Raw genomic sequence first — 26,086 nt, forward strand, 5'->3', positions numbered from 1 at the left:
TCAACAATTAAAAGAGGGTCTTTCCTACCTGGAATGCGGCCACCATCCAAGCTGTACTTGGCGGGGTTTTTAAGTGCAGCGTCAAGAATCATTTTAGCCCTGTTACATGACGAAAAACATCTTTCATTATTTTATCTAAATCATCATCAACCTCATAGCTCAGCCATACAATACAATCGGTAGGCTAGGCTATTAGCTTTCATTTATTATTGATGGGCCTATCTATTATCAGCCTAAATGATTGTTAATGATGATTTTTGTAAAAAGTAAATGTTTAATAGCCCCTACCTATTAAGAGGCTGTCGTTCCATTGTACTCCCGGGTACTACTCGTGTGTAGTTGGGTTTCGGTCTACGGCAAATGTCAGTAGAAGAAGGACTCTTCTTAAGTCCAAACATTTGCCTTTCAAGCTTAACTAAAACACTCAAAGTATCCTTAGCCTGCTTGTTGTTTGGTCTGATAGGAGACATTTTTGGTAACAAATAATTACAAAGAAAATAAAACTCGGTGCGTGAGTAAAATGTTTGCTGAGTAAAAGCTTTATGAAAAAGCAGTTTGATATCAGAGTATCAATTTTTTCTCTGATACCGCAGCCTTATATACAATTTTTAAATAGCGCGTAGCCGTTGTTTGCGCGATTCGTTCGAAAAGAACGCGGCGCGTTCTATCATGACGTAAGTACGCAACTAAGTACCAACCAGAGCCATATATATATATGGCTCTGGTACCAACCAAATTATAGCGCCGCCTTATCGTTGATACACATGGGGTGCGCATTTGATAAAGTATTAGATTTTGGTATCATAAAATGATAAAATATGTAGCGGATTCTGAAGTTATTTCTTTTTCCATGGAAAATGTGCTATGTCGTCCATGGTTCCCCAACATTGAATCGTTCATATACGTGATGATTCATTCAAAGTCCTGGGTAGCATGCATCAGTAGTCAATATAGCTACAAAAAAATAACTACATTTCTAATAAAAAGGTTTATGGAGTAAAACATACGGCAGTTAATGCCGTTATTCTAAATAGCCTAAGGCAAATGTAAATGTTTAGTAAAAGTGTTTCTAAATTCGTGTATCTTAATTATTTCAAAATACTTCATTTTCTTATGCATGAGAAGTACAGTATTACGATGTTTTTAAATCACCAACATACACAGGTATTACCGACACAAACAGAGAAGTTTCGGTCGCCTGCAGAGTTCAAGTATTGTTATCACAATTAGTTCTCTCTATTGCTTAACAAAAACGAGTTTAGCGCCACCTATAGACAGGCATTTCGAATAAACGTCACATATGAAACGTTTTTGATTGGACAAAAGTTTTTTTCTCTCCCATTAGAGAGATAAGCACACACGCGCTTTGCTTAATAACAATGCCTCAGATAAAACGGGATAAAGAAAACAAAAACGTTGAAAACACAATGAAAAATGAAAAGTCCACTTACATAATATACAAATTGTTTTATTAAATCATACACAATTATTATTATTTTTTAAAAACACAAATGAAAGTCAGTAAAATAAACACATTTATGAAATCAATAAAATTATTAATTCGGATATTATTTTTACATTACTTGAAATTTAAAAGATTTTATCAATATATTATAACATTTGCTTTTCTATAGATTCTAATACAGTAAAATATTTTCATCATGCGAATTAAGACAAAAGTAGTATTGTACAGTTTTATTATTATTATTACATATAATATATATATCCGAAAAAAATTACACAAATCCCCCCTTTTTAAATACAGTGGAATTGAGGTTTTTAAAAAATAAGATTACAGTACTGTATATTGTATATTAGATTACTGTTATAATAACATGTATTAAAAAAAGTGTATAATTAATTTGCATTGTGTATTTAAAAAGTGTAACAAATATTGCATTTGGATATTAAAGATTAATAAATTACTTACTGCACAAATATTTCCTAAAGCACATTGATGGAATGTTCATTTTCATGATTTCAAATAAATCTAGTTGAAGTTCACAATCCTACTGTTTATATGATTACGATATAAAATTACTATTTATAAATATATTATTTTATGTGAATGTGAATTTAACTAATTAAAATTTATATGAAAAAGCACCATTTAAAAATGCTTTAATTAATTAATTATAATACTTCTATTTATTATTATCGATTAAATAATCTATCAAATAACATAATAAATATGTGTCCATAATTTCATAATCTGTGCACCATTATTCAATTAAAGTAAAAGAGTAAAACTCTGTGTTCACACATGGGACAAACACCATACACATGCAGGTGTTGACATTACCATGTGTGATAAGCTAAGCACAAACTCAAACTTAAAAGAAGAAATATCCATTGTCTCTGTTTCTGACATTCACATAAATGTATCACTTATGTTTGAATGACACAGCCAAAATAGAGGTACAGTCAACAATGACAAAGCTGAAAATGGCGACTGATACAAACTTTAGAATCACAGGTTTGACCCATGTAAAGAGTTACCTATAAATGAGTTTAATCTATAGAAAACCAGAAAGAAGAATCAACCAAGGCAATCTAACAACAGGATGCTGAGCTCGCCTTGTCAAGATAGGAACTTGCAACAGTCTTTTGATTGATTTTGATTATGTCTAGTTACGACAATTACCAACAGTACTGTACTATGTACATATTATCCGTCCATGGTGCGCATGGAACTGATCGTGTCTCAGCCACAGATAAACCCTTTGATCTCCAGAGCTCAGCATCCTGTTGTCAAATTGCCTTGAATCAACTAATTTAAAAATGATTTATGCTCAGTAGACTGTCGCATCAAACATGGAATATCTAATGATACATACTAGGGATCTGTTGATTTGTGACGACCTATGACATAGTTCATTAATTATGCGCATACAGGAGATTCGGGGCGCGGTTTCTCACTCTATTCCTTAAAAAAGTTTTGGTGGTTTCTAGGTCCTGACGATGACCAGCGACACATCAATGCATAGGTCATAGGTCGACGGTCATCGAAAGCTCCCTATTGAGTACATCATGACAGCTTGAATGCTTAGACAATGTCAAAGGTCACAATGTTTTTGTTGTATGCAGCTGGTGTTTGTAAATCCTTTTTTTTGGTTTACTTAATTCTAGAAACTACTCGTTTATTTTTGTCTTGGAAGATATTTTTCAACATGATGGAATATTTAGGTTCATAGGTCATTTATAAAATTGCAGGTCCAGCTCCTTGGAGTAACGAAGTCCCATTGTGAATCCTTAAAAAAAAAAACAAGATAATGAAATTTACAATGGTGTGTCAATGTCTTCCTAAATCAAACAAATCATCTAAAGTTAAAAAAAATACACATGCAGTAAAAAAACATAATGAAACTTAAATATGCAAATTTACTAATTATTTATTTTAAATTTAAATAAAAAATTAATATGATAAACCAAAAAACAAGTCACTTACGATTTGTCGAGGACAATTTATCCTGGCAAACCACTCCTGACTGTATAAACACATTATTACACCACTCCCAATAAACAGAGATACCCACAAAAACACATTCCATGGTTGAGACGAATTCTTGCCAGGCAAAAATGTAAAGCTTACTAAATGAGAGAAAAAATAGTTTGAATTAATCAATGATAATAACATAAAATACAAGTTCATATTTATTGATAATTGATAATAACTAAAAAAGGATGAACATGATAAAAGTTTGAGCTTGTCACACAAAGATCCAAACAAGGCAAACATTTTGATATAGATGATTTATAAACAAAGATAGTAATAAAATAAGAAATACTTATTAAGCATCTTGTTACAATAAATAAAAAAATAGTAGAACCTCTATTAAGGGACACTTTTGGGACCAAACAAAGTGTCCCTTTGTTAGGGGTTTTCCCTCAATAGTGGTTGGGCATAGTGATTTTGTTTCACAGAAAAGTGTCCAATTAATAGAGGTGTTCTTTAAATAGGATTTGGTCAGTTTTTTTTAAAAACATAATTTTCCCTTGTTCATTTCACGGGAAAGTGTCCCCTTAATAGGAGTTATTATTTTAATAGAGATGTCTCAAATGGTGGGTTCTACTGTATCTGTATGCTAAAAAGAACCACCTGAGAATGACATTGAGCACTGGTATTATAAATTGGACTTGAGAGATAAGTCACAAAATTGGCACCTGGAAGGGACATCAAGTAGTTTGTGCCATATACAAATATTACTTTTTTTTATGAGGGGCAAACATTATTTTATGAGCCAATCTCAAACATTTGTAGGCACAAAAACAAGTCAATGTCTGGGGAATGTAAATCACATTATCTAGGCCTATGTTGGTCATGTTAAATGTTTCTTGAGCCAAGTATGCCTTAATTATAATACAATACAAAAATGATAATGTTTTTTGAATGCTCAGGCATGCAAGGTGACTATTGTAATATAACAGTCACAGCACCCTCAATGGCTAAATATATAAAACATATTAAGTTATATCAAATTCGGGATCAAATTACATAAATATATCACAAAAACAATAATGGATGACAAATACAATGGTATAGGTATTTTTTTAATGGTTTTTAAAAAATGTTATTTTTTCTGGCACTAGAAATGGCCCTACTGATAAAAAATACTCATTTTCTAAGTGAAAAAAAAAAGGTTTTAAAAACACAATTGATTGAGGTCTTAATTGTAAAAAAAAACGGTTTCTGTGGAGCAAATTTTAGCTGCAAAACAACTGTGGTCTCAATTTGACCTAATTTCAGATGTTCATTGACTAACTTGAACATTTGACTACTCTCTATGGTTAATAATGATGTCATTACACACCCCACCACAGGCATCTGATGGTTTTAGTTGGAGTTAAAATTAAGCTTCAACATGGTTTTTGTTATAATTAATAACTACTAGAGGGTGAGCTCGCTTCGCTCGCTCCCCCTCTAGGAAGTGTAGACGATGGTTCTTGGAATGATAATGTTCTCCTTGTACGTTTTCTGTCGGTTACCATTATTGAAAATGCTTGACATTCGTAAAACTAAACTACTTTGTTTCACAGTGTTTTAGATGATTAATAACATTTTAAAGTATAGTTTTTATTGTTTGGTAGGGCCCTTTGGGGAGGCGGAGTTCATTTGAGAGAGGTGCTTATTCGAGGGATATATGTTAAATTTTTTAGTTGTAATAATATGGTAACATTTATAATCAAATGAAATCCTCTAATAGATATGAAAAGCGGTAAAAAAGAATAACAAATGCTTGGTAAATTGTAGATAACAGTGCGATGAATTCTACTACAAATAGTATAATTGTGTTATTATAAATGTGGATGGACGTTTATTAGATAGTTGGGTTGGGGGGGATTATTATTCAAAGTGATGTTTTATTGGAGAGGCGTTTATTCAAATAAATACTATCCTAATAATTAGGCCTATTATTACATTATTTAATTTAAACATCTTTTGAAACTAACTGCCGTGACAGAGTGGGCCCAAGAAAGAATACATTACGGCTTGTAACATGGGCAGACATCTCGGTCCTAACGAGACACAGATAGCCTACAGTTATTCCTGCCAGCTTACTCAATACAATTTAGCTATCGATCGGGATTTCACTCGATTTTAAACAAAATGTTTTATCATCAAATCTCCCTATGTAATTTTATAATACTATTCCCCACAATATATTCCGATTCTTTATGGCGTATATATAATTTGATCTTTATTAATTTGCAGTATAATTTAATTTAACTACTGTACCTTCACACATGCGCGGTATGTTTTAAAACAAACAAAAAACAGAAATGGCTATGATTATGGCCAACTTAAGCTCCAGTCCTACTATCTGATTTTTTTTTCGTCTTCCAAAGGGACACTGTATTGATTGATGGAAAGTGCCTGTTTCCAGTCACCTTTAGGGTCAAATCTATTATTTTAACTGCTCCCTTGTGTATAAAAGAGAGAAAATAGTTGAAACCAGGTTGTTGCAAGGTGAACTTATCATAAACCCGGAAATTACTTTGACCGCGAATTGAAAAAAAGAATTGAAAATCTACTGTTGAAATAAAAAAAATTCTTATAAAACCCTTTATAATATCTTCCTAAGATAGAAATATGGAACAATAGCATCGATGTGAAAACTAATGTTATCAAATCTACGTTTCGCGGTACATCTGAGATAGATAAGGTAGGTATCCATGGCGGAGATTTGTACCGAAGTTTTTGCATTGTGCTCGCCTATGTCAGAATTAACCATAATTTATATATAGATAACCGGTTTCTTAAAAGCGTTTTTAAAACAAATTTTCAGCAGAAACAGACCCATAGATTTTGCAGGTGTTTTATAGGAATGTTTCAATAAAAGTCAATTGTAAACAAAAAGTTGAATAAGCCTTTTTGAAATGAAAGTGAAAATATATTACTGTAAACATTAAATGAGTCTCGTAACTGAAAACACACCTGTTTTTCAAAAAGATTACAAAATTAAATGTCATAGGTAATTATAAATTAGTGTACTTTGTTGAATAAACAATGACTACCCTGAATTAGGAAATTAGCCTGTGGCACATTTGAACTGATTACACCACCAAAACAGCTACACACCAATTGTCTTTTAAACATAAACACTTAAGAGAAAAAAGGGTATTCCCTAAATATTTACTGACTTAAAGTGTAGACTAAGTGCAGGCACAACCTTTCTATAATTATTGCTCAATATCATTTTTTTGTTACACAATTCTTTGGATAATACAAACTTTCTTATCAGTGTGGTTTATAGTTGTTTTACCTATTTATTTAGGCACACGTGATGGCCAAGGATTGACAATATTAAGTTAATCACTGTCACAGAGGCTATTTTTGTAACCAGTTCACCGGGGTAGCCCCAACTCGTCTCGAGATGAGCTGGGTTCTTAAATTGCACACAGGCAAACTGTGTAGATTGAACCTATGGTTTATTAGTCCTTATCCTAGAAGACCTGTTCCACCACCAGAACTAGGAGCAACTCGGCTTCGAATCCATGCCGATATTGGTGGTTTTTAAGTACGGTAAACTGCTCCCCTGCCTTAACAGCTCGGCCATTTAACAGGGGTGCTCCCTTAATAGGAGTGAATGTCGTAGTTTTTATAACATATATATTGCTCCTCGTTCAATTCATAGATGAGTCCTCTGAAGAGGGAGGAGGGGTTCTATTTGTAAAAGCTTGTTAAGCCTACAGGCACACAATACATACCTCCAACACCTCCAAACATGAAGAATAAGACGGGGTAGAAGAAGTTGAGGGAGACTGTTAAAATGTACTCGTGCATAGTCGCAGATATTACAAAGACTGCCATCATGGAAAAGAACTTGCCAAACCCTAAAAGCTAAAACGAAATTGATAAAAAAGAAGGTTATCTTGAATAATTATCATCTGTTAAAAGCTGTGCAATGAAGATTGTGTTGAGTTTGAAAAGATAATTTATTGTATTCAATTAAACCTAACATGAGGATGCAGTCTTTCTCACCTTAAGCCCTAAAGGTGGTGGGGCAGACGCGAGGGGAAATTTACTACAGTAGAATACCTGTTAGGGGGCAGGGAGGGGCACTCTTTGACCAACAAAATGTCCCCTTAATAAGGATTAGGAGGGATGAGTAGGGGTTGGCCATGTTAAATATACATTTCCTCTTGTTTGTTTCACAAGAAAGTGTCCCCTTAATAGGAGTTTCCCTTGAATAGGAGTGTCCCCTGAGGGGTTCCCCTGAATATGGTACAATAAAATTTGTAATGTAAATGTTGCTTAAAAACCTGAATACAGATTGAACAATTCTATTTTGTTTCTATGTAAAAATAGAGATGAGAAATTTCTTTTCATAAAACCAGTGAGTTGTAATTCTAATAACAACTCTCTAATAAAACTGCAGTCAAGAGTTTAAATAGGACTATTTAAAATAATGCTGCGTCAGAAAATAAATTGAATTATTGCTGATGTAAATGTTTATATGATATTATCCAGGGACGGATTGATTGTGAAACAGGAAAAGCATATACATAATATAAATAGTTATTATATAATGCTAAAAGTGCTCACCTGTAGATCTCGGTAGATATACGTAAAGAGCCAATCATGTACCACTATATTCCAGGTACGGTAATAACTTGAGTATGTCTTTACGTTCCACCAATCCTAAAGTCAAAAAATAAAAACAAATAAAATATGGCTTGTGAGCACTAATGTAGACTGCTCCAATTATTGCTTTTTTATGTTGATAGTATTCCTTTATGTGTGCCACCAGAGAATCATCACACTTTGATATTTTTGCTTGAAAATATTCTAGCTCAAATAGATGTATGGCATGCCACATATTTTTACCAAGAATCGCTGTTGGAACATAGATTAGGCTTGATGTTGAATTCCGAAATGTCCCATTGCATGCAATATTTATACTATGAATTGAATGTGAGGCAATGAGTGCCAAAATTGTCAACATCCTTCTGAGTCAAATGAGACAAGTATGTTAATGACCCATCTACAGTACCACCAACTTTATGGTTAAAAAGTCACCAAAAATTGAGACTGTCTTTGAAATGATATAAACAACTGCACTGTATTGCATTGGTGAATTTTACCCTAACCTTAAAGATAATCTGAGCGTATATGAACATTATTAAGCTTGGTTCCCATTTGGACGTTACGCAACGACGTAGGCACAACGCAAGTAAGTTAACCAATCACAAGCGACAGTTTAGATGATCACATCATGATTGGTCAAATTACTTACAGTGTGCTTACTTGCATTACGTCCAAGTAAAAATTACCAAGCTTTAGTGGTAAAACTGCATTTAAGGTTGTGAAAACAAAATTTCTGTCTTTGTGTACCTTGTAAAATTGTCTATCTGCAAACTGCATCATCTCGGCAAAAGCATTCAACCATGAATGTAGGATCGCAAAAAACCCAAGTACAAGCACAAGTGTGGCTGGAAGCATAACGCTGAAGGACGCCAACATCAAGTTGCGCAAAGTTAAATCCTCTTGACCAAAGTTCTTAAATACTGGCACACAGAATCGTACAAACACGTAGTACGTAAAAAAAGTACAAGCAAGCACCTATGAAAAGAAAATAAGAATATTTATTAATGAGGTTCAATGTAGTCCTACTATTTGGGATATTGCTGCATATTATGGCACCTATTGAGTATGCGACAGGTATATTCCAGAACTTACTCCATATTAAGGCTGCTTTCATATCGCTAACAGATTCGGTCTGGCACCCCGAGAAAAATATTGTGGAAAATTGGTTCATTATTTCATTATTAATTCGGTCTAGTTAGGTCTATACACAACAAAAAAAATGAAATTGGGGAGACCAGGGTCAACCTAAGTGAACTTAATCACTGTAGCTCAGCCAGTTGACTCAGTGGTCAGCATATGATTGTTCACACCAAAATGTATGATTTGAATCCACTTGTAATACCTTTATATACTAAACTAAAAACTATATTAATTACTATATAAAAAAGAGAGAAATGCTAATTACAGTAAAACCCCTATTAAAGGACGTCACCTTTATGACTCAACAGAGATTCTTATTATTTTAAATATGTATTCTGAATAGGGGCTAGATCAACCAATTTTCTTCTTATTTTAAATATATTCTCTGAATAGGGGTTGGCAATAGTGTTACAAATTGATCTTTGTTTAAAAACTAGCAGTATAAATCACAAATCCTAGTAAACTCTCTGAATTAACTCCCAGACAGTCAATCTATGAGAAGAATACCAAATTGTCTTTATTCAAAGGGTAAAGTGAATCCGACCATGGTTAAAATATGCCGATAATAAATAGTTTAAATAGGAATCGTGATTGATTCAAATCCTATGAGAAGTTTCACAATCTGACTCTACTTGTTCCTTGGCATACTTTCAAATAAGGAAATAGTTAAACACAGGTTAATCTGAAGTATGTCACATCCAAATTTGAAAAATGCTACATGGTTAAAAACTGACACTTTATTTACCACAGGTATTGAATAAGATTGAATTATAACACACCTTTAGTAATAGTACAACATTCCTATTGTTATAAATCTTCATCTATGTTTTCCACGAACTTGCATATTGTTTTATTTATGATTTTAAATGGTTGAACATAAAACAAACTTTATGGGTTAATCCAGGTTGTCAATGTGTGTTGAGAACTTTATTTGATATCCAAAAATTACCATGCACTACTTCTCAAGTACTAAGGAATGTCCCATGGTTACAATAGAAATTAGGCCAGGATGCAGTTTTATTTTCCGTACTCGACTGCAAGTTGGCTTGTCGGGTGACATTTTCTGGACTTACTAAAAAATAGGTTCCCTCTAGGCAATGGTAATTGTATTAACATAGAGATAATAGATTGAATATAGTATAATATCTCTATGGTATTGAGGTGATAGTGATATGGGGTGAGTAAAGCTGGCCTAACCCTTTTACTCAATACAGAGTAAGATGTGAGTAAAAAAAACATGGTACTGATGGGTTTTGAATCCTAAGTTGCCAAAGTGTGGAAGAGTGAGAATTAACCATACACACACACATTTGATCAGCTGATAGAGGTGATGTCACAATATACATTCAAACATTACAGAGCCCTCTACGTTCAGTATGGAAACACACTTTTGACAAGGATATGTACTCATGACTGTAGGCCTACATACAAGCTACCAAACAAATTTATAGAAAAACCTACAAAACATATCTAAATTATTTCAGCATGATCAGACCTGTATTTATAAAGAGGGATAATATTTCAACTTTGTTGTATTATTGTGGGAAACCATTTCAGTCTATTATCATTACTAGAGGGAAGCTTTAACATTATATATGGCAAGTTAGTGTTTACCGACCAACCGGCCGACCGCCATAGTGAGCTGTAGAGTCGCGTTGCACGTGACTAAAAATAAAATGCCAGAAATTTAAGAAAAATGAGTTTTTAAAGCTGCCTTCAAATGCCTGACTGATGGAAATAGGTGAACAATTTCAAAGACAAATGCCCAAGAACAATAATAACCATTATTTTCATAATATAGTATGTTGCAATGACCTGTACATGTTGGAATGACGTTTCTACTATGTCAGAATGACCTATCCTTATTTGTGTTGCCTACAGTAAATTAAAACATTATGGTTTGTCATAGGTCTATATACTTGTTATAAAAACATTTGTTGGTGCAGTGGCTAGTGGTTTGGACATCCTAGAAGGAAGGATGTGGGTCCGATCTTAAGCTGGCCATTTACATTTGTCCTTGAGTTAAATACATTTCAAGAAGGTATGTAATCTACGTTGGTCTGTATCCAGGGAAGCGATGATGTCATGTTATTGTGCTTTTAAACTTCCTCAAAATCCTATAGGCCTACCAAAAAAAAAAGATACAATAATAATAATAAATGTCAACCTGATATTTATATCAACGGCTCAAATTTTTGGTTTGCTGTTTCCTGTTGTTTAATTATTTCCGTTGATTTATCTGCAAAACTATTTTTAAATGTCATTAACAAGAAGTGTGAATATTAATTCGAAGTAATTTATTAAATAAATTAGAAAAAAATCTGGAGAAACCAACAACACAATTTGACCAAACACTATTAACAATAAAAAAAAAATATGCAGTTTTATGTATAGCATTATTATATAGCACTATTTGCTCTTGGAGAATGAAATGTTAACCTTTATTAAATGCTTCTACCTTAATTTTCAATCCATGCACATTTTGAAACTAGGTCCAGCTTACTCATCCTGAAGATGTACTAAGTGTTTTAGTGCACATGGGTGATGCAGTACTGTGCACTGAACTTACAGTATGGTTTAAAGTATTCACAATAATTAAATAATCAAGGGTATAGGCGTGTTTGGGCATCATTGGGAGGTGCACATCTTAGGGAGGTAGAACAGAAGTTTATGTGAATGTGAACAGATACCTATGCAGGGGCAGAAATGAATACTACTTCTAATGGAATTCTCAAGCTCTGTTTACACTATCAAACTAGTTTTACAAAAAAAGCGATGTGCCCAAATGTGGTAGTATTTATGATGACATCATGTCCATATATGGACACATCACATTTTTTTTTCACATAAAGTTTGATAGTGTAGACAGGTCTTTATGTTCTCTGTTTCTTAAAGTGCTGAAAGCAGTCAAATGCAAATTGTTCTGCATTAGCGGGAGAATAGAGATGCACTCAACACACTCCCATTCAGCCTACAACACAGCTGTGAACAATTAGATAAGTAAAGGCATTCAAAAGCTTGGTCCACAATTGGACGCAACACAAGGATATAAGCAATTTGACCAATCGCGGCACAATGGATGAACTAAACCATCGCTTGTGATTGGTCAACTCACTAAAAATACCTGAAAACAGTAAATTCATGATGGCAGTACAGTACATGAATCAGAAAAAAAATGTTTTTTAAAGAAAGATATTGATCAAAATGAGTTTTAATTTACAGTACCTGAACCAGATTCATCCTGACAACGTTCCAATGGACTTTATTTGTGCGTGGGTAACTGTCACGATAGATGAGGGTGGGACAAAACAGGAAGTACAAATATTTTGAGAAGTCTGGACAAGGTTCTCCAATGTCAGACAACTCTGGTTTGATTTCTCCATTCTTTAGTGGTGTGTCTTCTGCCAAACGCTGCAGAGCATCTCTTCTGGTTAGATCAGAATCTGTGAAGAAGTAGCAATTTTAACTTGAATGCATTTTTAAAGAAAAGTAAACATTTACAGAATTTAAGGGTCTGTATCAAATTACACAAAGATCTAAAATAATTTATTTTTAATACTAAATAACTAAAACAAATATTATTTTAAATCGTAAGTCCAGAATAAAAATTAATATTGTATATTATTCCTTTAAAACTTTTTTGACAACAGTGAAGCTGAATGAGCATTGAAATAAAGCATGGTTCTTTGTCAAGGGTTTATATTGTCTAAGAAACAATATATATTTAAAACCTGGAGCTATACCCTTTAAAGATGTATTGTCCCTTGAAACACAAAAAATGATGGTCAAAATATTCTAAATTTAAATTGGCCATATCAAAGTAATATTAAAGTTATTCACTTTAAGTGGAAAATTCGAGCCAAGTTTACAAGTTTACGTAATTAACAGGTAAATTAATTTGATTACATTTGGTCTGGAAAATTGTCGCGAGCGCAAGTAAACAAAGATTTCAAACCACGAGAAGTCAAAGTTATTTTTTTAACAAAAAATCGTCTGTATTTCAGTTAAATGATTTTTTTTCGACTAAGTTTTGGTGAAAGTTAATAACTATTATAATACTTCAAAATAACCCACTTTTTTCGAAATCTTTTTTAAAAAATTTTTTTGGAATTAGTCAAAGGGACAATACATCTTTAAGTAGGGTTAATTCTCGTAGCAACAGACCTCTTTATGTTAGAATATATATCTTTCAAAAACATAACACACTAATAGTATTTTATTTTTAATATTAGATATTATAGTTTAGTGTGTGCTGTTTTGAAGGTAGTGTCAATTAGCCTTACACCCAACATATTTTGGTTAGAAACTTTGTTTTCTGATTATAGTATTACTAAATTTTGGACCATGTGAAAATATTGGTTAGAGAGTTCTATTTTCCCCCGAGTGTGCGTTAAGGAGAATTGACTGTAGGTGCAAAATATGCGTACCTGAGTGTGGTTTATATGCAATGGCCCTTGGAATGTTTTCACGAACGAAAGCATGTGACTTCATCATCAGACGAGCTTGTTCACACATTATGATAAATGCTGACGCTGGAGGCAACTCATTGTGTATAACAAACCCAACAGGAAAAACCAAGAAAAAGATTTGCATGGATATGTACACACAGAGCCAAAAGATGTCAGGTAAACGCACAGTTTTATGTCGATGGTAAGCCCAGTATTGAAAAAGCGAAAAGACGACGATCATTGTATACATCTGCATGAGTGCCCAGATCCAGAGTACAGCTGGCAAGTTGCCAAATGCCCAGGAAATTATGTTGAGATTTACCATAATCCTGAAAAGCGAAAGACGGTATTCAGAGTTATTGCACAATTAATCAATGTCAAAATGGAAATGTGTCAAAATGATTTAACAGTCCCACATGCACATTACATAACATAAACATTTAATCATATATTTTATAATTCAATCCAGGTTAAATACATAAACCATAACCATACTATTTTATCGGTTTTAGACAGTTACATGTGTTTTAACATTGCATACAAGTATTAAGAGAAAAAAATAATGTACCTAAAATTCAGTAGGGGAACTTAGTTTAAAAGTGGCTTGCATATTTGTATTTTAGTTTCATGTGTTGGCTTTAATTTGGGGGAAACCTTATGTACTTTCATGTTTAAGTTTGTTGCCACTAGGCCGCAACGTAAGGATTTATCAGTACTGCATGTAATTTGATCAGTCACGTGTGTTGGTTGGCGTTGCACCTACATTGTTGAATTGCGTGGGAACCAAGCTTTATCATCATAAGCAGGAAGGTACCCCTTTGTGGGTGTGTACTGTATATCTGGTTGTATACACATGTGTTTACACATGGCAAACAATAGACAGATTTTCCCTGAACCTGTTGTGAAAGTGTTGGTCATTTGCTAAAATAGGAAATGTTGGTAACAATCCAGATTTATGGTAAATTGACATATGCCAATAAAGGTCTTTAACTCTGTAAGGTACTTATGTATTGGGTAATAAAGTGTGATGTTTTGGCTAAAACACATCGGACAGCTCTAAGGAGAAAGTGTGGTATCTTGGCTAAAGATGTATTGTCCTACAAAAACATGAAGATTAATAAAAAAAAAGACTTTGAATAGGCCATTTTGTAGTTTGAATCAAATTTAATCACTTCCGTAGAAAAACAAAAACAAAATCAAATAATTTTTTCATTTATAAAAAGACAAAATAAACGGTTATTCAACCAAAACCCATTGACCTCCAGTCAATTTGACTACTTTTACAGTTTTTTCAAAGAAAACCATTTTTTAAAATCTCATTTTTGTTCAAAGTAAAAAACTTTTTATTGTGACATTAAAATGGCATATTGAACAAAAAAAATAGAAAAAAAATTATTATCTTTTTAAATGTTGCAAGCTAAAAATCTTGCAATAGACTATGGATATCATACTCTTGTGTAGACATCAGAGGATAAGAAACACTAATTCTTTTATAGAGTCAATGACCAAGTGGTTTCTCTAATGATCTTACAAACTACCTCTGAGCATGGATAGAGAATCAGCACCTGTACATGACTGCCAAGGGCATGGCAAGAAGCAAGTACATAGAAAGGTTATTATACAAATAATGTACACTCCAGTCATTGTCGGCATGTATGAACTGCTATAGAAATTCATTTATGCCTATAGGAATACGATGTCATGATAATTGATGCATTTATTCTTAAACTTAAATTGTTAGTTTGTGTTTTATATCATCATTAGTGTATTTTTGAACTGCGACCATGTAAATTTCCTGTGATGGATGAAATCAAGTTTATTTGTATCTGAATGTTAATGAGTGCAATAGTACAAATATTTTCCCAAGGTAAAAGTTATATTTTCCTAAGGATATACACGCACATAACGAAAAATGCACTCTTGATGATGTATTGGTTCAATGAAGTATTTATTGAATATCATGTGACCTACAATCATCAAATCAATTTTAATAAAAAATAAAACAAAAAGAAATTATTTGTTCTCACCTGCCATGAACTAACAAGTCATATACCAATGTATTGAGACTAAAAACTATCATAATTGCCACAAATATATTGTAGATGGTTTGAATGTGTCTATCAGCAAACAAATCTCTAGACAAAAAGATAAGAAAAAACATTGAAATCTGAAAATAGATATACATTTATCATTGTATTATATTTCCATCCTACAGTGTAAATGCAACAGGATAAAACAGAGTAATAACACAATAAACAAACTGATAAAAATAAACATTTAAAATCAGAATGTACACATGTTTGTACAGTATTAGAAGTTTGAAATGGAGTAGTACAATATACGGTAAACAATTTCTAAAATGATAGATGTGTTTAATAGATACTTTTGCTTTTTTTTCTTTCGATGTTTTATTAACACTTTTTATTTGTAAGTCCAAAGCCATTTTTTGGCTTATTTTTTTTTCTACACACATAATAAACTTGTTGATGCTAATTTTATATGTTTTAATAGTTAATAATAATAATATAAAGCCCAAACAGATTCTGCACTCACTCCATACAATACAAACAGTTAAGATAAAACCATATACAAGAAAAATATAAATAAACTATACATAACATGAAATATAGTGTTTTGTTGAGCAGCCTTAAATATTGAAATTGTTTGTGAAACTTTCGTTATGTACAACATGTTTTTTTTTTAATTGTGGTGAATAAAGTGTTTGGTAAATCAATTATTGTATTGGATTTCTGTGAAAGTGCATTTTGTTTATATCAATTTTTTTTTTTACTATGCATAGAAAGATAAGTTTCTAGTTTAGTTTCGATGCAACGGAAATTATATTTAACATGGGCACTACAAAACATGAGTCATTCTTTTATAACAGTACAACAGGGGGTTTGCTACAGATAGTCACTGAGAATTAGCTTAGATTTGAAGTTTGGACCATAATGATATATTGATTGTCTGTCCCCACTCCCCCCACCCCCCACTAAAAAAATTAAATAACAATTGCTTTAGAATGTTGAATAGGCCATTTAAAATAATTAATTCAATTTTCCCAAAAAAAATAATTATTTACCTGATTTGTTAGAATGTCAATGGGTTTCTGGTAAAAAATTATTGTGTTTTTGTTTTTAAAGTGAAAACATTATTACAGGCTTGATATTTTAGCAATCGAACATTCTAGGAAAGTTTTATTTAAAACTAGACTTTACTATATAATGATATATATTATTTTTACACAACTAGAACTATAAAAACTAAGACACTTAAATTTAAGTTTAAAGTTAGCAACAAATCTGTAAGTAAACAACAATCAATAATTAAACAAAAACTGTTATGTTGTTTGCAGTTTTTAACAATTTTCATTAAACACTAATTGAGTGTTTTTAATTGAAGAATTCTTCCCAATAATAAATTATTGTAATCTGTTAATTCAAAACAGCAGAAAAGAGGTTTGAAAATGAAATTTGTAGACGGCGGCTTTTTACCATTTCAAAAGACCTTTTTAATTAAGGATTATTACTTTCATTAACATCCATTTCAAGTGTATTGCTCACTATCTTCTTGTACTTTTTCTTGTACATTGTTATTGAAGTTGATTTTGACCAAAATGAATGATGAATGATTACTTAAAAATCCACTTAAATGGATCCTACAAAAATAATTATTCACAAACACATAATTAATCGATGAAAAGGAGAAACAAACAATTGTTAGTACTTTTCCCTTAGGAGAATTACTAATGGATATGAGATAAGAAAGGTACATCATATTGTGATATAATGCTTTTAAGAAAACAAAAGATCAGTCACTTTTACAAATTATTACAATTTCCATAAATTACTTACGTCAGAATGGATTCTCTTACTTTGAACTCTTTCACAGCCAAAGGGTCCCTGAAAAAATCCAGAATAGGTAAACAAAATAATGTGCATACAATATGTAAAATTTCACTTAACGAAACATTCCATCAACTTTCTCACCACATTATATTATATAAAATAAAAACCTTTTAATGCAATGTATCTTTTCTCCACTATGTGTATAATGAATCCATTTTTTTGCTATATTTTACTTGATCTTATGTTTATTAACAAATTGGGGCATAAAAGTTAAAAAAATTATTTTTTCTATTAACTGGCTTTTTTTTTGCTGTTGGTTATAGTTTAAAATAATACATTGGATTAAATAACATTAAACTAGAGATAAAGAACACCAGCATTTTTCATGGGTTTATACCTCTACTCCCTTGATAAATGTTGGGTCCACATGGTTTTAATATAACTTGAATATAACAGCTGAATCAGCTCTTACTACTGTAGGAAATAGACTTTAATGTACATATGAATCTTATTAAACTAAAGTTGACTGCAGGATTCGAACTATCAACCTCACGGTCAAACGATTGGTGCACTGCCAGGTACGCCAACTAAATGAAGCTCATATTCTTGTTCTATTTTGGGAAGTTGAGAACAAATGTACCTGTGTCAATAATGCAGCCTTCCTGTGTATCTATTATCAGTCAGCAGGATTTATTTGAAAATCCGAAAAATATGTGTTCAAGGAAAACAAGGTATAAGGTAATTATTAAGTTTGACTGATAAGAAAAAAAAAAAAAAAGAAGCAGCGTATCAATTGAAAAACAGGGTTAGTCTGAATTGTTATTTAAAAAAAAAAAATGTTTTGATTATGACATAAAAAAGGTAGTTTCCACTAATGCAGATGGAGTTGTACACGGCATAAAATACGAAAGCATAACGCTGTACTGTAGGTCTGAACAGACATTTTGGCCTAACCGATTTTATTTACCTTCCTCTTGATTTACTGTGTGAAGACGCATTTTCTGGGTGAGCTGTCTGGATTGTAAAGGCATCCGTTTCAGTCAGAATACTTTCCAGTTTTTCATCAAGTAAATGATCAACTTCTTGAACTATATCAGATTTAATATTCTAAAATTAAAAATAATCACTTTATGAGTTAAAGAGAGCTGAAAGTAAACTAAAAATTGTCAAAATCTTTATTAATGTACATATTTTGATACATTTTTTATTTCATACGCATCCAACAGCAAGAAACTCGCCAATTACAGGATGGATTAACTATTTTATAATTTATTGTGATTGAAAAAAATGTTTCATTTGAGAGTGGGAGTGGAATTGAAAGAGTTGTGAGTTATACAACCCTGAAAATCAATCAATTAATCATAATCAAACATAAATATTGCTGTGCATGTATTCTTTTTTTATTCATAAAAGAATTATAATTATGGTGCTTATATTCCAGTCAATGAAAATGGACAAGAAAATTATTTCAATATAAGCTTTTAAAATAATTGATTTTATTAATATTTTTTTTCAGGTACAAAAATAGATATATAATGTAGCAAAAGTAATATTGTATCACAAAAATAATTATCTAAAAATAAATACTTCAACAAAAAATACAATTAGAAATAAAAAGAAAATACTAAAAAAGCAAATTTTATAAATATGGTAGTTTTTTTCTTAATGTTTATGAAAATGTTAAATTATGAATTTCTGATTTTAACTAATGGTGATTAAAATCTCAACAAACAAGTAAACACAAAATTAATATAGATAAGATGCTTTTAAGTTAAATGAAAAAATCAAATTTAACGGAAGTACTAGAAAAGTACAGGTGAACCAACAATTTACACTGACCAAAATACATTTTTATTGAAAAAGGCTATTATTATATTATTCAGAAAGTTGGTATAAACATGCTCATATCCGGTGAGTACATGCGATAAATAATCTAGTACTGATTAATCGATCAAAACATTAAATCCAACTGCACTTTCTGTCAATTAATTTTTATAAAATGACCAGTCTGATAAAGATATCTGATAATGATATAGATCGAATTGTTCTATGAGTATTTCGTTTTAACAAACTAATAATAAAATAAAAATTAGGAGCTACAGTAATTATTTGAAGACTTACAAAATTGAATTAAGTTAAAAAGAGGCTGTCAAGTTTAAGTTTAAATCCATAAAAAATTAAATTAATAATTAAGAGAAAAATCCCAAAGCACTGTGCCAGTGGGTCTCTTTTTCTTCCGAAACATTCAGCCATAGACTGCCAAGTTTGGGTGTAATAATTTAATCCCTCATAGACAGGCACATTTAATCCAAAAACACTGACTGCCAGTAATTTGTTTTCTATTAAAAAAGAGGCTGCCTTTTTATTATGTAAACATTGTGATCACTTTTAATCACCACAGAATAGCGACTCCTTTTGTTATGTATACTGTACGAGTCGGTACTGTACTAGTACTGTTACTTAGAATTACTGTACCTGAATGAGTGTCTGTAGTTTTAGTCTACTCATTTCTGGATCAACTGGTGAAACACGACCGTCAATTTTTAAATCTGGAGACCGAACCTCAGTCCAACTTCCAGAATCTAAAACAAAACAAAAAGCTAAATTATTATGATATTCAAGATATTATATATATTCAACAATTCAGAAACAAAACAGAATTTAAAATATAGAATGGTACACAGAATTAAAAAATAAAGCACATGGCTACCATAGTCCAAAATATAAAAGGGTAATTTCTAGTCCATGTAACTCACATGTATTTGATTTTTGATAAAGACTTGTTTGAACTACTATAATGACCTAATTTCACATTGTTGGAACAGTACAGTATATTTTTTTCGAAATACAGTACTGTACAGACTCATACAATATACACCATAATACAGTATACTGTAATTATCTATGAATACTGTAAACATTTACAGTAAATAGTAACTGTACAGTATATACAGTAATTGTCTTTATGGGATAGTACATAGTCTGTATGGCATACAGAAATTGTCTAAACCGTAAAAATGTACAGTAACTCACTGTATGAATACAGTACAATATACAGTAATTGACTGTCTCTATGGATTGGAACAGTACTGTAATATACAGTAATTGTCAATTATGAAATAGAAGAATACAGTAATTGTCTTTGAAATACAGTACAAGATACAGTAATTCATTGTCCCTATGAAATACAGTACAATATACAGTAATTGTCTCTATGGAATAAAGTAAAATATACAGTAATTTTCTCTATGAAATACATTACAATATACTTTACAGTAATAATTGTCCCTATGAAATGCAGTACAATATAGTAATTGTCCCTATAAAATGCAGTACAATACAGTAATTGTCCCTATGAAATACAGTAATACATTAGAATGTTTCAAATAGTACAGGGTTATCAGTAAATTTGTCTAGAGTCTATGAAATACATACGTGCAGTAATTGTCTCTAAGAAATAAATAAAGTACAGTTTCTCAATGAATCAATACAATACAGTAATAAGCTTCTTTCAAGCTTCTGAACAACCAAATAGTATTAATACTTAAAGTTGTACATAATCAATCAAAGATTCTGCTTTCAAAAAACAAAATCTCTCATGATCGAAAAAAAAAAACCATTTTTAAAAACCAGTCAAAAAATTGAATGGTACAAACCACTGTATTTAAAATGTCCAAAAATACGCTGTATTCAGAGAGAGACTGGTATTCCTTTCAATGCTTGAAGCCCTATGTTTCCAGAAACAATGGGTACAGGTCGGAGTTCTCTGATTTGGTCACTTGACCCTAAAGGTCAAACATTGTTTGCTATGAAATGATATCTTCAATTTAAAAGATTTTGTAATAGTTCATATCAGGTCGTATAAAAAGGTTTATTTAAACGTGCGATTTAAGCAAAGAGTGATACACCATATTTGGTATATAAAGTTATCATTGTTTTCTTTAGCCTAGCGTTACCTAATCTCACTCAAAGCAATTAAAATTAGTTTATCTATCTCATAGACAGGCTGTGTTTACACGCTCTAGAATTCAAGCTGATCCAAATCATCCGATTTAGATCTTTGGTAAGATCTTTTGTCCATCAGTAAACTCTCTATACCTCTCTATCATTAAGCGATGATGAAACGTTATAAAGCGAAATAAAAATGATTAAATTCCTTGTAATTGTGTTTTGAATTAATATATTTTTGTATGTTATAGAAAATTTAGTGAAACTGTAGCAAAAGAGAATCTGTATATTTAAAATAATGAAATATGTTAAATATATGTTTTTTTCCACTTTAGGGAAACATTTTGGTTACATTATTGGCAAAAATATTTTCATTTTTGTGAGAAGAAGTTAAAGAAAAACCAATATTTTTGCCAAACTTTGCAAAAAACAACAAAAGAAAAGAAAACGTAGATTATCTTAAAAAACGTTTTAACAAACAGGTTTCTGTGTGGAGATTTTTTTTTTATTGTGCCAACACGTGACCATTGCATCCTCAATAATTTCTCACCTCAGAATGTCAGAACTTTTTATTAATCTGTGGATGACATCAGTATTAACCATGAAGAAAAACCACCAAATGAAAAAGTTTTATTTTTAATAAACATTAGGCTGCAATAACATGATAACTTCTAATATTTATTTTGAAGAAATACCATTCTTTGGAGTTTTTTAATAGAGAAACACTCTCAAGTTCACATGTGATTCAGCAACATACAGAGAAGAAGTTCACTGTTGGTTATGTCATTGTTCACGCTACAATAATGCCTTTAATTACATACATTTGACCAATCAGAAGTGCTAGAAATTTGTTCATCTTCTACAGGGAGATGACAAAAATAGTGTGGACAACATTGCTAAATAAATAAACTTAAAATAAAGGAGGAAAAACAATGATAAATATAGAAAAGGATGTAATATTTGATTGTTGTTTGTATCTTTGTTTTATGGTTTTTGTTTTTTTTTGGATGATCCATTGGTGCCACCATTGGCAAATAAAATAGAAAAAAGGAAAGTATTCAATAAAATAAATAATAGTTTGACCATGACATTGGTTTATTATTGCATCCGGAATACAGCAATTCCAAATAGGATGTCTACCAAATGTACTGTTGCAACACATGGTTTACAATTACAATGGATATTGTTACAACACCAGCATAAAAATTGCGACATTTTACTTGGAATTAACAATAACAGATAGCAATACATTCCTTTTCCCTCTGGTACAGTATATTATTTATTATAACAATCTGAATCGCGTTTCAGTAAAAAATTATAATGCAGGCCCGTTTGCCCTAATGAGAATAAGAGAATTGTGTTGTTGTATCGTAGTGTTGAAAACTAATTTTAGTTTTCTGTGAAATAATTACTAAAATATACCCTAGGCCCACAGGACAGGACATGAATACCGGCCAAACAAACACGCAAGGCCGACAAGAATAGCTGCTGGCGTGGTGGTTTAGTTAGGCCGGCGAAGATTAGCTAGCTTCAGACAGAGCTCTGTCTATCGTTATGGATGGTAAATCAATGACTTACCATACATAGGCCGGCCGTCAGTTGACGGTACATTCATCCTTTGTCTACAAGTCGCTTCATTAGGTTGATTATTCATAATTTAATAACCTTTCAAGACCAGTTAACACTTACGGCTACTTTTTGGCCTGGCCTAGTCTGTACTTCCGTACGTCCACATGTTGAAATAAACAAAACAAATATAAACGTGACGTAATTACAGTTGCAGTCAGTACGCATGTGTGGACTAACTGTAGTCGGTTCAGACTTTATATCAACAGCCAAAACAGTTGCTACTTAATCGATTAAAAGATAATCAAAACAAACTAGATTTGAACTCGTCACTACGGACGAGTTAGGTTATCCGCAGCGCAAAAGCCACGTGCACGTCATACGTTAGAATATTGCGCGCAGAAAAACGATTATGCCATTGTAAAAATGTTAGTCACGTCAAAGTATATACGGTATACACTATATTCTGTATACGTACTACATACAGTGCAGAATAGGTGAAAATAAGGGACCCAAGTTATTGACGCTTTTGGACATGATGACGTCATCACAATTTAAAAAATGGTAGATTATGCGAAAGATAATTGATTGGCCTAGACAATATAACAAAATGGGGGGAAATGGAATACGGATAAGTGGAGATGCGCTCTATTAAATGTGATGAGCTATGCGAAAGAGACAAAAATCCTATATTTTATATTCGAGTGGCCATACGATAACGTCACAATGTCTGGTTAGCCATATCGATGCATGATTCGATATCTGCAACTCATCAACTTCCAGAATATGCAATTTTAAAAAAGTTCACCACGTAGTTTACAATCTATGACTGTTTTAAAAAAGGCAAAATTTTGACAAATTTTTTAACTTTTTCATTAAAAACGCGCGCAAATTGTTTAATTCTACGTGCTCGTATGACGTGATTTTAAGTCGAAATTGATTGAAAATTGGTAAATTTACTAGAAAAGGCTGAAAAAACAAAAATCAAGCAAAAAAAAGATGTTTTTGCGCTACGTGCGCACGTGCGCGTAAAAATATTGCGCACGCGTGGGAATTTTTGAAATGCTCAAAATGACCTGAAACGCGTAGAAAGTTGATTAGAAATTGATTTTACGCATTCTGAAATTGTAAACGCGCGTGCGCGCGTAACTTTCTGTGAAACATGCCATTTTTAATCCATAGAAAGTTTGCACTTGATATGACTTAAATGTTCACCAAGTGTCATTACAAAATGACTTTTGGTTTTTAGTCTATGTTAAATACGCAAAATTCATAAAATCGCGCGTAGCTTACGCTGCGCGACTCTAAAGTAAAAAAACGAACTGTCCTGCACTTCTACAGATAGAGGTAAATCTTCTGACAAAGTTATACGATGTAATGTTGATCTGAATTTGAGATACACGTGACACAAAATTCTGGGAAAGAAAGAAGAATAACATAGAAAAAAACTAGATTTGAACTCGTCACTACGGACGAGTTAGGTTATCCGCAGCGCAAAAGCCACGTGCACGTCATACGTTAGAATATTGCGCGCAGAAAAACGATTATGCCATTGTAAAAATGTTAGTGCGCTCTCTATTTTGCGTCACGTCAAAGTATATACGGTATACACTATATTCTGTATACGTACTACATACAGTGCAGAATAGGTGAAAATAAGGGACCCAAGTTATTGACGCTTTTGGACATGATGACGTCATCACAATTTAAAAAATGGTAGATTATGCGAAAGATAATTGATTGGCCTAGACAATATAACAAAATGGGGGGAAATGGAATACGGATAAGTGGAGATGCGCTCTATTAAATGTGATGAGCTATGCGAAAGAGACAAAAATCCTATATTTTATATTCGAGTGGCCATACGATGACGTCAGAATGTCTGGTTAGCCATATCGATGCATGATTCGATATCTACAACTCATCAACTTCCAGAATATGCAATTTTAAAAAAGTTCACCACGTAGTTTACAATCTATGACTGTTTTAAAAAAGGCAAAATTTTGACAAATTTTGTAACTTTTTCATTAAAAACGCGCGCAAATTGTTTAATTCTACGTGCTCGTATGACGTGATTTTAAGTCGAAATTGATTGAAAATTGGTAAATTTACTAGAAAAGGCTGAAAAAACAAAAATCAAGCAAAAAAAAGATGTTTTTGCGCTACGTGCGCACGTGCGCGTAAAAAATATTGCGCACGCGTGGGAATTTTTGAAATGCTCAAAATGACCTGAAACGCGTAGAAAGTTGATTAGAAATTGATTTTACGCATTCTGAAATTTTAAACGCGCGTGCGCGCGTAACTTTCTGTGAAACATGCCATTTTTAATCCATAGAAAGTTTGCACTTGATATGACTTAAATGTTCACCAAGTGTCATTACAAAATGACTTTTGGTTTTTAGTCTATGTTAAATACGCAAAATTCATAAAATCGCGCGTAGCTTACGCTGCGCGACTCTAAAGTAAAAAAACGAACTGTCCTGCACTTCTACAGATAGAGGTAAATCTTCTGACAAAGTTATACGATGTAATGTTGATCAGAATTTGAGATACACGTGACACAAAATTCTGGGAAAGAAAGAAGAATAACATAGAAAAAAAAAAAAAAAAAAAAAAAGATCCTGACAATAACAAGGGGTTATCCGCCAAGTGCGGATAACCAAAAAAAAAAAAAAAAAAGATCCTGACAATAACAAGGGGTTATCCGCCAAGTGCGGATAACCAATTATGATCAATAAATGTTTTACTACTGTATGTTGGTTATGTTGGCCTTGATGTGAATCGATCAGTTTAAGGCATGGTACCGGCATGGGATGGGTTTCCGAGCCCGAGGAGGCGGTGATAACACACCTACATTTTTTGCAAATATTATTTTGTTCAATTTTTAACTATTACGGTATGGTGACATTAAACTGACATGTTCAACAAACAAATCTTTAACAAATATTTCATTTACCATAATAAAATCCATATTAGAAGAAAAAATAACCTTGATCTAGCTCTGTCTAACTTTATGTGACAAGGTCCATATATGGACACGATGACAT

General features: G+C 32.1%; 2 protein-coding genes across 2 annotated transcripts in view; one reads left to right on the forward strand and one right to left on the reverse strand.

The window, feature by feature from the left end:
• The window catches only part of LOC144840230 (autophagy-related protein 9A-like), a 209,063-nt gene that overhangs the window by 23,928 nt on the left and 159,049 nt on the right, over positions 1-26,086 (forward strand). The gene's annotated exons all lie outside the window — the stretch shown is intronic.
• On the reverse strand, positions 1,762-23,115 carry LOC144840256 (sterol O-acyltransferase 1-like). The gene is made up of 12 exons (XM_078696013.1): positions 23,052-23,115; positions 20,001-20,107; positions 18,493-18,632; positions 17,532-17,579; positions 15,705-15,812; positions 13,657-14,006; positions 12,455-12,672; positions 8,837-9,064; positions 8,048-8,143; positions 7,210-7,342; positions 3,449-3,591; positions 1,762-3,251 (listed from the first exon to the last, which is right to left on the reverse strand). The coding sequence occupies exons 1-12, from the start codon at positions 23,086-23,088 to the stop codon at positions 3,189-3,191; spliced, it is 1,671 nt and encodes a 556-aa protein (XP_078552139.1). The 5' UTR covers positions 23,089-23,115; the 3' UTR covers positions 1,762-3,188.

Source organism: Antedon bifida, chromosome 4, assembly GCF_963402885.1.
Source record: "Antedon bifida chromosome 4, ecAntBifi1.1, whole genome shotgun sequence".
Taxonomy (NCBI): domain Eukaryota; kingdom Metazoa; phylum Echinodermata; class Crinoidea; order Comatulida; family Antedonidae; genus Antedon; species Antedon bifida.

What these genes read in the sequence shown, in the direction of transcription:
- LOC144840256 (XM_078696013.1), bottom strand. Translation starts at nt 23,088, where the DNA reads ATGAATGTACCGTCAACTGACGGCCGGCCTATGTATG. An exon ending in AACTACAGACACTCATTCAG is followed by an intron (nt 18,633 to 20,000) that starts GTACAGTAATTC and finishes TTTTAATTTTAG; the next exon opens with AATATTAAATCTGATATAGT. An exon ending in CATGTTTGGAGGTGTTGGAG is followed by an intron (nt 3,592 to 7,209) that starts GTATGTATTGTG and finishes TCTCTCATTTAG; the next exon opens with TAAGCTTTACATTTTTGCCT.